This window comes from Hirundo rustica, chromosome 6, assembly GCF_015227805.2.
Source record: "Hirundo rustica isolate bHirRus1 chromosome 6, bHirRus1.pri.v3, whole genome shotgun sequence".
In the NCBI taxonomy this organism is placed as follows: domain Eukaryota; kingdom Metazoa; phylum Chordata; class Aves; order Passeriformes; family Hirundinidae; genus Hirundo; species Hirundo rustica.
The window spans coordinates 50441520-50454912 of NC_053455.1; the positions used below are offsets into that span (position 1 = coordinate 50441520).

Here is a 13393-nt window from a genome sequence, read left to right on the forward strand (position 1 = left end):
GAATGAGCAGTGAGAAAAAAAAGCTGTAAAAATAAATAACCCGTGTCCTCCACTGTGAGGTTGATTTTTGGCAGGTTGAGAGTAGATTTTAAGGTCCTTCCATCCATTTCTAAATGCTTTCTTCCCTGAATTCCGTTATCATTCTTTCAAAGAGCGAGTTCCCAGATGCAGACATGAAGCACAATCATGAAGCCAGACAGGTTCATGTTCTCTACTTAGCCATGGCTAATTTTATTTATTTTTTTTTTTTTATAAAATGCTTCTATGATTTGGTTCTGAAAATGCCATCACAGAATGGTGTATGTTGGAATCCTGGCCAAATTCAGACTATTTTTTTCTGTAGAGCTGTGCAAATTTGGGGCCAGTATCTTGATGCAGGAACTGTCTGAGTAAGTAATCTAAAGACTGAAGACCAATGCAGTCTATCCTACTCTTTGACATTTGAGGGGTACGGAGTTGAGGAAATGAAAAGCAAAAGGGCATTTTGATAAACTGCAATTATTCCCTGTCCCAAAGATCTGCTTGTTCTAAGCCAATTCAATTACATGATTAACCGTATTAAAATCCATTTATATTGATTAGTAATTAAAGTTATGGAGGAAAAAGGAACTGTTTCAGTTTGACAGTAAGGTACATTTGAAATTTAGTCTGTTAAAACATCTGATGGTGTGAATGAAAGTTTGTAAATGTTACTGTGCCACACAGGACTTTGGCCAAGTCAAAAATGAAAGGATAGTAGGGAATGTATGTACTATCTACATTTTGAGGGCTTGTTTTAGATGGATTCTGCATAACAGAAGTCATTGAATTGTTGATGACACTGGTAGTTGCTGGTATTTCTCTGAGATAAACTGGTGAGGAATACAAGTAAAGAGTGGGTCTAGCTGTCAGAACAAGCAGTGGTGACAGGTATGTGATGTGCCAGCTCTGGGACTGTCTGGAGCTGGAGTGGAGCACACGGTCTCATTCACAGCCACTGTATGTGAATGCTCAAAATTAAGACCGGGACTTTTGGAGAGTTTCAGTTTTTTCCATCTGAAAAATAAGGATTTTGTATCGTTTTCGTAGATATATTGAAAGGATTCATAAGTTCATTTCTAAACACTGAGATTTTTTGAGTTAAAGGGTTTGTAACTTAAACAGGTGGCTTTTTATGGGTTGATTTTTTTTAATTCCTTCTAGGTTGAAAGTTCCATGTTTTATTATGCATATGTATTTGCATATTTTGACCAAAATACAGTCTTCCTGTTTACTATTGAAAAAATCAGTTCCAAATTAAAGTATTTTTTTTTGTCAGTCCTGTTTAAAAGAAAGAAAAAAGTTATGTAATTAAGTTAGCAACTTTCCTTCTCAGCTACAAGCTACTGTAAGAAAGAAGAAGAGGCAGTGATGAAAAGGGATTTGAAAATTTTGGCTCTTGACATTTTCGATTTTTGTTGCAAAAACTTAGCAGTCATTCACAAGCAAGTCAGCATAACAAATATACTGAAGTCAAAAGTGACGTTGGTGTGTTCAGTGATACAGATAGCTGTGCTGACCTGCATTTTTAAACTCATGACAATGATATCAGAATAATTTAAGTTAGGAAAAGACTCCTGCAGTGTAGAGAAATAGTTTAAAAATACACCTTTTCTTTTAAACCAGTTTCTTAGTCTAGCCAGTGGAAGCAAGGCACGACATGCGGTATCTGTTTTATTCCAGGGCAGAGTGAGATGATCAATACTGAAGGTTATATGAAAATTTTAATCACATAAAGTATCCTAAAATGATAATTTTGTTTCCATTATGGGTATTGGATTGACATATAATACACAGCCTCTGGAAGAATTTCCTGCTCCCATGCCACAGAAATCATTTGGTCTTTTGATCAAGTCCAAGGATGAGTTTTCTACATTGTGGTCTGCATTTTTAAAAGATTACTATTAGAGAAAGTGCTTGATTAAAAGATCTGATTAAAAAAAAAAACCACCCCACATTTAAATGCTGCTGTAAGGCTAGATCAGCTACACTTCAGCTGCTCCTCAGTTCTTCCATCCTTCCAAAGATCTGCATGAGAAGAAGATTAGGAAACTGAATTCTGTACATTTTGTAAAATGATTTCTCTTCAGCTGCAGAGTATAAATAAAGCAAAATCAAAATCAAAATAGGTTTTTTTTACTTTTAGAGCTTTAACAAATTTGGGCCTCGTTATTTTTCATCACCTTTTTAATGTAGCTGTTCCGTCTTAACATTCGGCAGCAGATTTTAAAAACTCAACTGTATTGCTTACTTCTCATTTTTCTTGAAAAAAGCCTGTGTATGTCTTTGTTTGCCCAAAGTCAATGCTCTGCAGCCTGTTAGCTGAGTGCCTTAGCACAGGTCTGGCAGAGACATGACATGGGAAATCTCAGTGGTACCATCCTCACCTGACTTTTGCTATCAATTGGTTTTTGCCAGCTGGATGGCAGGAGCACCTCCTCAGAAACCTGTTTTACAGCCTGCTCTGCTGGGTTTCTCCCAACAACTGTGTTCAGGTGGACAGGCATAGGATTTTTCCTCAGGTGACCATCTGTGGTGTGCTGGGGCACTGGTGGGTCTTGTGCAGACCCTCACTGAGCTGCTGGGGAAATCCTGTCCTTTGACAGCTCCTCACAACTGTTCAGTCAACCTTATTGTTTAATACGCTATAGCACCAAAAAAAAAATTGCATTTTTTTCGTACTGATCATAGCTATTGTCTTAACTCTTCATTAAGACAGGAAATTTAGTGCAGATTGGTAAAGTCTGGCCTTCACCAATCCAATCAACAGAATCCATTTAAAGTTAGAGTATTTTGCTAGAGTTGTTTACGTTATATACTGTCTTCTAGTCCAGATATTGCCTGACTGGCAGGAGCAGTACACAGAGATATTTTTCTGATGTTATCCCTTGTGTGTGATGAATATACTTGTTCCCAGAGCTTTGCTTGCCTGCAGCCCACCAAGCATCCGTACCCTGACAAGCTCAGAGATTAAAAAGAGAGACACTGTGGGAAAGAATTTGGACAGCTCTTTCCTTGGAGAGGTTGGCATCAGCTGTAAGGGTAGTCTGTCCTAAAGCAACTGGAGGAGCAAACTGGGCAGAGGCTGGAAAAGAACAGGCCAATTACTCATTGAGTGGTTCTTGCTTTTTCACAGGTGGATTGGCCTTGCTTGTTTTTGAAATAGCAATAGTTTTGCCCATGTGAGTCAAAACTGAGGTTTCACTAAGATACAAATCATTACCTAGTCCTTGTGCTTTGCACTGACTGCCGTGTGGGTCTCTTCCCTGGTAGCGTCACTGTCTTCTCCTTTTGTTTGCAGGGCCAGAATCCAAGCATTTTATTAAGCTATCAATGTTGTTTGATTTTAAACAGGAAAGAAAAACTAAAATCCACAAAAAAAACCCCCAAAACAAAACATCAAAAGCCCAAACAAAGAAGAACAAGAGTAGGATTCATCTGCTCAGAGTCCTGTGTGTGTAAGAGACCTGTGCAATACTGTCCAGAGAGACTTGCATGCAGCTCTCAAAAATACTTCCCAGGCACTCTAAAATTTCCACCGTTCTGCCTTTCTGACTTGACACACCAGTGCTGCTGCTCTTCAGCAGGAGCTGGCACAACATCCTGATGGAGTGGTAGATTGACTTTGCTCTGTTGTAAATATCATTGCCTGTTTACTTGCCCTTGAAAATGCCATGAATACTTTGTTGCTGTGTAATGAAGTTATTGCAGCGTGAGTATTTGTAATACGAAATGAGTCTCAGTACAGTTTAGAAACCACTGCTGCATTTATACTTCTTTACAGGTTGTGAAGACTGGAAACAAAGTTCACAGCTTTGGAAAGAGGGAACAAGCGATCAGGAGGAATCTCAATGTTCCTGTGATAGTGAGAGGCTGGCTGCACAAACAAGTATGCATTTGATCACCTGTTTCTGTTCATATACTTCAGTGCAATTATCAAGGAAGAGCCAGTACCTTCCATGGAAATGAGAAAGCAGCAGCTTGAGTGTTGGTATCACAAGGCAGTGTTGAGTATTTCCACAGACTTCCATGATGAAGAATTCATGCTTGGAAAGAAAACCAAGATTTACAAATGGGTTTGATTCAGAAAAGGAAACTGATTAATGGACGTCACCATCACAGCTCAATGTTGAGGCTATAATTTTACCTAAATCTGGTTATTTTCCCTGGTTTATCTTGCTGGCTTGTTGTCAGGATGATCTTTCACTCCCTCAGAACAGAGACATCCTGAGGTTGGCTGTGAAGGCCTTATTTTGTCTACTTGGTTATGCCCTTCTACCCTGATCAAAGGCTTAATTCTGGTCCTATGCCTTTTTGTTCTCCAGAAGCAGGAGGCAGAAAATTATGGGAAATGGGGACCCATTCACCATTGCTGTCACCAAGACCAGTAGCCAGCAGAGACTGGGTTATAGAATTTCATCCAATGAACAGAATTCTACAGCTGCTATGTCTTGAACTCTGAAGCTGACACATCTTTGAGTGTAATAAGTAAATAAAGCTGTTGTAGGAGAATAATACCCCTGCTTCTCATTTGGCGGCCTCTGTCTACCAGGTTATCACCAGAGATCCAACAGCTAGATTTCGGGGTGGGCAGGAGAAGGCTGAGATCTGAGACTTAGAGTTATGGTTTTACATGCACAGGAAAGTGAAGTAGCTGACAGCTGTCTGCTTCCTCCTGGGTGGAGAGTTGTAATTCTGCTGTGTTCCACTCTCAGCTCTATTGACATCCACTACCCAAGTGCATTAGTTTTTAGGATTGAATCAGAACTCAGACAGAGTGTGTTGCCAGCCTTGTAGCATGAAAATGGGAAGGGAAGAAAGTCCTTCCATACTTAATTTGATTGCGGAAAGGAGGAGGGAAATTGCTAGAGCAATGTTGCATATCCTGTTTCTTTCTGTCCCCTAACCTTTGCTTGTAAGCCCTTAAAACATGAAGGTGCTTCTTATGCTGCTGGTCTCATCAAAGCCTACCCAAGCTGAAGAAGTTGTGCTTGCCTAGGTTATAGTCTGAGAATTTAAAAAGCTTCAGAAATTAATTTCAATGCAAATGTTACTCATTTTGATAAGGTTATCTATATCATCTATATCTATATCATCTATATCATCTATATCTATCTAATCTACCTCCACAGGCATATTATACTTCATTAAAATTTGCACATTATGCATCTGGTTTTATTTCCTAACGAATATTTGATTAAATTACATTTTAGGCATGGGTAACATATGGTGATTGAATTATAGGATATCATTGCCTGAAATGTGAGGTCATACTTCACAGCTGTGTAGTGATTTTCATTTTGGTCTGCAGGCCATCTTTGATGGAATTTGTGGCATCCAGAAACACACTTTGGTTCTTTATTGCAGATAAAATAAGCATTGGTTGCGTATAAGGTTAATCTGAATGCTGTTTAGGATGAAGGTTTAATTACTTAATGAAAATCAGCAGTTTGAATATTCTGCCCTCATTATTTTATAGCTGGATGTTTTGCCTCTTTCTTAGTACGCAATATTTTGCTAAGATATAAGCCATTTGTTTTGCTATTAGCAGTCATATTTAGGTAAACTTCTAGTAAACTACTCCCTGGATCAGCACTGTGTCTGTTAACTTTCCCTAAATGAAAAGTTTACCGCATTTCTTGCATTTCAGGATAGCTCTGGAATGCGGTTATGGAAGAGACGATGGTTTGTGCTTGCTGATTATTGTTTGTTTTATTACAAAGGTGAGTAGATATTAGCTGTTTTGAGTTAGTCTGAACAGTTCACCTGTACAAATCGTGGTGAATGCATGAACTAACTGAACTCTTCAGATACAGTTAGTTGTTCTGAGGTGAACAGTGAAATGACTGCTTGGCCAGGCATCTTACATGCACAGCAAATTCTAGGCCAGAGTAGGGGATGCAAAGGATGCTGTATGATATTTTTTCACACAATTTATGTTTGGTATATGCCTCGGTTTACGTTGCAGAACATCTGACTGGAATAAATAAGATGTATGCCATCTCTGATCTGTGTTCTGGTACTTACTAGCTTGCACTTGGACATCTGAGCTTTTTGAGAATGCACTATGGCCATATCAAGACATTAGTTCAGTTTTAATCCAAGGGACAAACTAAGAGTGAGGACTTCTGAATCTAGTAATTCTACCAAAAAAAAAAAAAAAAAAAAAAAAAAAAAAAAAAAAAAAAGGTTAGATGTGATCTTAGACCAAACTAGGTATTATGGTTATTTTTAAGTTTTGAATACTTCACGTGCTACAATTTTGGAAAGCATTACAGAATATCAGACTTGGAATTCATTTTTCTAGGTGCTGCATTTCTGCTGTTGATCACTTGGAGCCAGCAGTAAGAGAGATTTCCTAATTGTAGCAATTAGCCTAGATGTACAGTGCTTAATGGAAAGTCCATCATGTTTTGCAGCTTGTCACTGTTCATTTGGCATGATAAGATTTATTCTTGAAGTGCATTCTTCTGGCTGTAGCTAAAAAGCAACATCGAACCCGCACCACCCCCCCCCCCCAAAAAAACAAACAAACAAAAAAAAAACCCCAAAAAATCCACCTCAATAAAACCCCGATCTGGTTAAGAAAACAAACTCCAATCTTTTTTCTGTAAAACTAAAACATTTTTCTGCATGTATTATTGGTGTTGAGTCATAAGTGAATTTGCATCAGAAGGGACTTCGGGAAGTGTCGCAATCCAGTGCCTGGTGAAACAGGGTCAGGAAAGGAGTCAGCCCAGGTTGCTCAGGGCTTAATCAAGTCAGGCATTGAAAAGCTCCAAGGATGGAGATGGCACAGCTTCTTACTTGGTCTGTGCTCCTGCTGCTCTGTCCTTGGGAAAATGCTTTTCCTTATATTCAGTCTGAACCACGATTGTTTCTACTTAATACTTGTTTTCTCTATGTCCATGAAGGAGAATATATTGTTAGCCCACTGAACAATGCAGGGAGCTTAATTCTATTTTTTTATTCCACAGACAGCAGAGAAGAGTCTGTTCTGGGGAGCATCCCATTGCCTAGTTATGTAATATCTCCAGTTGGACCTGAAGATCGAATAAATCGCAAATTTTCTTTTAAGGTACATTTGTAAAGCTTATCAGCTATTCATAGTTTATTTGCATTAGAAAAGCTGCTGTTGTAAACAAGAACATCATCTGTTTTCCTGTTGTAGTTGTTACTAGTTTTTAAAGCAGCCAGATTTATTGACTGCCTGTTCAAACATGACACAGCACTTTTTGTTTTCCTTATGAATTGACATTCATGTCTGTTACTTTGTAAGTGTCCTTAGAGCTTAATGAGCTCTGAGTAAAGAGCCTGTTTCTAAAATCAGAAATTAGTATTGACAAGTTGCTCCAGTACTGTTTACAAATTGGAAGAAAAGTTGTCTTATTTACTTTGTAATAGAGTACTTGATCTCATAATGGACTGATGTCTGTTAGGTTTTGTTGTGGTTTGTTTTTTTTTTTAAAAAAGAAAAGAAGCGACTCAGATCTCACAGTTAGAAAATGACAACACTTAGTCATCCTAAGTGGTATGGACTTTTTAAAGGAAAAATTTCTCATTTGATATAGTTTTGTGGTTTTTTCTTTAGCTAAAAATAAATACAATTGTATAATTTCTAGTTTTAGTCTTTGTTATGTGAAATAAAACATATTCTTCTTGATAGTGCAAAAAACTGACTCCAAATGATTGTCAAAACTGCCGCACTTAGGCAAAGTTTAGAAACTTCGGTGCCTGTGGCAGATTTAAAGTCAGAGCAGAACTTGGTTTTCTATCAAGCAAATCAGCTATGTAAATTTAAAAGTAATTTAAAAATCAGGTTTTGATCAGGCATACTTTAGGAGATCCAGAAGGAATCTCTTTAATATTTTCTGTGCTGAAATTATGAAGAACATCTGAACATTTCTCTTGCATTTTGATTTTTTGAGGCGTTTTAAAGTTGAGACTGCCTTTTATTACTTTCAGTTCTGTGCTCAAGTGGATAATAGTTTGAAATTTATTAAACAAATATTAACTTGGGAAATGTGTTTAAAAAAGACCCAGTGCACTTTGTGGAAATGTTTACTGTACTTTTTCAAATGCACTGAGCATGAGTTATCAGGGTAAAGCTACAAAGAAATCTTTGCTTAAGAAAAACATTCCACCTGCAGTATTTACTGAGTGTGATTCATAAAGCCCTCCTTTTCTGGACCCTTTTCCTAGGAGGAAGCACGTAGTGGAAGGGAAACTCAATGTACTCTTCTAGGGTTCCCTGCTTTTGATTTTGTTCAAATGGTGTTTACACACACTCTTAGGTCACCACTGGCCAAGTGAAGTGGAATCCATGGTTTGGTCATTGCTAAACCTTGCCAGAAACAAGTGCAGACTTCCCCTGTTCCTTTTAGGCTATCATATCTATATGAGCGGGTATTTACCAGGTATTTAATCTGAGTCTTCTGGAAATATCATCAGCCAGTAACCTGAGACTTTCAACACAAGGTCGTTACTAAAAGATTGATATAGCTAGAAATAGGGTGTTGATAGCAAAAGAAAGTTTATGCTAGAAAACTCTGGTAAAAAATCAACATTTTATGTATCAGTTTGTCAGGCTAGTTTTAACTCTGCTTTAGGTGTTTGATGATTGATTGCAGGCTAGATGCTGCAGTTTGATTTTATTTTGACCCAGCTCCAAAGTCAGCAGGAGGATTTTGTGCGGTTCCCGTGGTACGGACCCTGTCCAACACTGATGTTCAGAGGTCACGGAGTCGGCTGTGGGCGCCCCACAGCAGGAGCACAGCTATGCTGGCATCCACTCAGCAGCCATTACCTTTATCTCATCTCTTCAGAGCACCTCGAGACCCAGAGTGTAGACGGACATTCTGTCTGGGCAGCGTAGCGCAGCCAGAAATAGAACACACAAGCCGATTAAGCCCAAAAGAAAGATAAGATTTTTTTTTGCATTTATGACCTGAATGAGTAGGAGAAAGTGCCATGGCACTTTTTACATTTGGCCTTTTGGGTTTTTTTACATTTGGTTTTTTATTGAGGTTGTTGTAAATCTGTTGAAACAGAGGGATTGGTTCCCATTTGAAGTGGCAATGAGTTTGGAAGCTAGAGAAACAGCAAAACTGGGAAAAAAATTCACCTCTTTTGTTTGGAAAACTAGAGGAAGGAAATTTGCTAAGCAAATACATGGGTGCTTTTTGCATATGATTTGGTTAGAAGGAGGCTTGTAAAATGCATGTTCACTGGGGCCTGTGTTAAACCCTGCAAAATGTTAAAATGTGCCCTGTAGGAGTTCTCAAAATCCTTTTCTTTTCATCATTCCTGAGGTCCAGCTTAAGTTTTTGCATCTCTTTGGGTGTTTAACAATTACAGGCATGCAGAACTCTGTACAGGCTTTTGAAATGCAATCAAACCCCTACTTTGAAATAGAACAGTAGGTGCATTTAATTTTTTTTTTGTTCAGAAGCTGTGCTTTTAGGTCTATATCTTGATACAATTTTTGACTCTTGACAATTTTTTCACTTCCTTTATTTGTGCCAAGAAAAGTGCTGTGGCTAGCTGAAAGCCACTGTCACTAAGCCGTGTGTGAGCCTGGAACTCAAGATCCTTACTTCATATTTAGTTCAGCACTTTGCATCTTAAGGATATTTAGTTAATCAAATAGCTGCATTTTAAAAAAATAGGTTTTTTGTTGGTACCAGTATGAGTGAGCACAGATTGGATGTTTAGATTTTAATGTGAAAAGGCTTGTAAAACATTAATGTATAGCTGGAAATACTTCCTGTAATTAACAGAGAAATTACTGAACTTTGTAGTAATACAAAAATTTTGGACAGGAATAGTATCAGTTTATGGAGGTTTGTGTCATCACAGTCTCTTTAGAGGCTTTGTTGTCCTCAAACATGGTAATTATTTTTAATTGATCTTACTAATGGAAGTATTTGTTCATTGCTTAGACCACTGAGACCAGGACAAACTTCCTATCTGTTTCTTTGATCTCACTGGTTTTCCTAAAAAAAAAAAAAAAAAAAAAATTAACATATTTTGTTCCTTTATGTTCTCTGAATCAGTGGTGCTTCCTTAGGGTCCCATATTGCTCTGGAAATGGGGAGTCAGGTGAAAAAATGCCAAGGGTTGTAAATTTGAGAGGTGCTGTTTTTGAATTTGGAGGAGGGGAGGGTTCAAGCTTTTAGAAATCCTCAAAAAGCTCAATATTATTTAAGGATGAAAGATGAGTTAGGTTGTAGTGGGCTGTTGTTGAGTTTGCAGTGAAGGCTCAGAGTATTGTATCAATTTTTGCTGATAAAGGGTTCATAAATATCAAAATTCAGGAGAAGGAAGAATTTTCTCTGTATTATAGCTTACTGACAGAACTAACTTGGAGAGACTACAGTTATTAGAAGACTGTTCCTTTAGTTATCCCTTTGTTCTGTGAATGCTGGCTTTTTTCTCTTAGGTGTTTTGACCAAGGTGAACATAGCAGCTGTGGGCATTAGTTACTTTTAGTAGAGTCTTTTGTTAAGTTGTGGGGTTTGGGGTTTTTTGTTTGTTTTGTTTTCTTTAGATTTTTGTTTGTTTGTTTTTAAAAAAGAAGAATATTTCAGTGATTTTAACTTGTTTAATTTTTTGTCCTTGTCTTGTCCTGTTGATATGCTCTTGGGGTTTACTGTCCATTTCTCCTACTGTGCACTATGGGAGAGAGACTGCTTTTCTTCTCAATCTATCCACATTAAGGCATCTGAATGCATGAATAGGTACCAATATTATTTTTTTCACCGTTGTGTGTATGGTGTACATGTGAGCATGTGCTGTGTTCTAGGCTTTTTAGTATGCTGTAGCCATCTTAATAGCTTTGGCTTTAAAAAAAAATCCCAAACCCAAAAGGCCTGCTAGCTTCTGTCTGCCAGCAGGGACAGCTACAGGACATTGGCACAAAGTGGCTTTCTTGCATATAAAACACACTACTAATAAATAACTGAAATAAATTTGAGTTTTCCCTTAACCAGTGTTACATATCGTGAGCTTCTGGATATTGTGTTTGTTGATAATCGCATACCATCTCCACTATCCCTTTCTGAAGCTGGGAATGTTTATGGCTGTGGGAGCTTCAGTCTCTCAAGTGAAAGTGGTACAGCACAGTTTGCATTTTGATACTGTTTTCAGCTGCAGCCTCTTAGGCAGTGCTTGCAGCTGTGTTCAAAGAGAAACCTAAAACACAAGAGAAGGGTTATGTTAATCAGGGCATACAGGTCAATTAAGACAGCTGTTACATCCATTTCTTGGTGTGGTATGCAGATAGTTACCCAAAATTCTGTTGTTTTTTTTTTTAAAGCAAGTATAGAGCCAGTGAATGGTTGGGTCCTACTGCATCATCTGCAGTGGGACCTGCATAGTCTGCTTTGCTGCAGGAATAAATTCACTTTCGAATTTTAACACCTTCTGTGGGATCAACCTGCTCCGTGAAAGAGCTCTGTAGTCATAAGGTCTCACATTAAAATCACCATTTTCCTTTATATCTGGAGCTGCCAGTTTTTGGTCTCTTCATGCACTGGACGGTTACTGTAAATTACAATGAATTAATGCTCCTAAATTATATTTGCTTTGAGCATTCTCACGTTCTGAAAATGGAGGAAAAAATAACAACAAAGAAAAACCAAAGAAGTCTAGCAGGCAAACATGAGTAAAGTCCTTTGGTTTCTAAATATGTGATTGATCAGAGCTATTGTTTAATGTAAGTCCTGTTTTCCTGTGTACAGGTAGGTGGGAATGGTGGGAATTGAGAAGAAAACACCTTGTATTCCCTCTTCGGCTAATGTTGTTGGGAAGTAGAGACTCTTTTCAGCAGGAGAGAGTCTTAACATCTTTATGTAACCTTTTCTTCTCTTCCTTTTCCTCCTCCTCCTTTTTCTAGCTGGCTGTTCTGCTTCAGTCTCCAGTTTTCAAAACAAACTCAGGCTTCGTTGCTTGAGGCGCAGAAGGGAAAAGGCCACACTTCACACATTCAGGAGAACAGCCTGCCATAGGGAGGGAGGAAATTTTGCACAGAACTTTCTTAAAAGCACTGTGATAGCAAGCACATATTTTGCTCTTTGGAGTTGTTGATACAAGTCTCTAAGATCATGGTAATTTGGGAAATTCTAGATAAACAACTGACGTTACAATGTTTAGGAAGGGCTGCACTGGGTTAAATAGCCTGGGTTTTGTCAAAATGACTGTATTTCTGAAACCATCTATGATTTTCTCTACAATATTTTTTTTTTTTTTTAGTTTGATTTAGAATAATGAGGGGAAGAGGATTTCATCAGTATAAAAAGACCAATTATTAGGCAGGATTTTCAAAATACATTTACCCTTTAGAAAGAGATGTAGCCAAATTGCCAAATTAAAAATTTGGTATAATTCTTTCTCTTAAAAAAACCCCCCGTGTCAGCAGTATTCAGTGCTATTAGTTTTTGTGTGTGATAACAGGCTTAATTTTATAAAAATAAGTTTAAATTACTAATTTCATTTTAATATCATTGCAAGAGCTTTCAAGCAGAGTATACTGTCTTCAGTTTTTTTGGAAAGCAAGGAGGTGAATCTCTCTCTGCTAATCTGGAAGTGTTGCAGGACTTAGATGATTTGGTAATATTTATAGTATTGCTAATACAAATATGAATGAGAATTGATTAAATTCAACTAGCCTAGAGTTACAAAGATATTCTACATTGAATCCATTTGAATTTTGAATATATTTATAGAGAAATTGCCCAGTACCTCTAGTTCACAGTGGAATTTCATGGAGTATTTTGGTGTGCAGAGATAATTGTCAATATTTTATGTGATAATTCCATCAGTGTTACTAACTTTTATCAGTAAGTCTTGTGATTTTGCAGCTAATACGTGTTCAAGTGCATGCTTTAACCAAAAGATCTTAACATGCATTATAATAGATTCTTAAATAAGCAGTTTAAATGCTTAAAATACGATTTTTGTCTGTGTTTTCTCTGAATAAATTTCTTTGTTAAACGAGCTGGGAAAATTGACTTGCTGATGCATATCTTATTGAGAATTTCTTAAATTTGTGTAGTATAGGGATTTCTTCAATTTGTTTAGTGTAGTATTTATGGCAAAAGAAATGTATCAATTAAAAGGAAAAGAGAAGCTGAAATTTCCCACTGTGAAAATCATAAGCACTGGACTTTCAGCTTAATAGTTCTAGAAAAAGGCAGAAGAATTTAAGTAAAAATTGGAATGCCTTTTGAGTTTACTCCACTAACAGCCCATTGTGGCAGTGTAATAATTCACCCCAAATTCAAGAAACAATCAAGGAGTTGGAAAATAAGTTAATTTTTGGGAGCGAAAAGGTAAAGGAGCTGTCTGACTTTTATTTCTTCTTTTTTTCTTCCAG

General features: G+C 37.5%; 1 protein-coding gene across 9 annotated transcripts in view; it reads left to right on the forward strand.

The window, feature by feature from the left end:
- PLEKHA7 (pleckstrin homology domain containing A7) overlaps positions 1-13393 on the forward strand; it is a 146877-nt gene that overhangs the window by 94202 nt on the left and 39282 nt on the right. For 8 of the 9 annotated variants that reach the window (XM_040066014.2, XM_040066010.2, XM_040066011.2 and 5 more), the window contains 3 exons: positions 3803-3907; positions 5669-5741; positions 6996-7096. In XM_040066014.2, coding sequence (XP_039921948.1) covers positions 3803-3907; positions 5669-5741; positions 6996-7096 — 279 coding nt within the window. Of the gene's footprint in view, positions 1-3802; positions 3908-5668; positions 5742-6995; positions 7097-10654; positions 10758-13393 lie in introns of those variants that run through there. The other variant, XM_040066020.2, reaches the window with a different exon arrangement.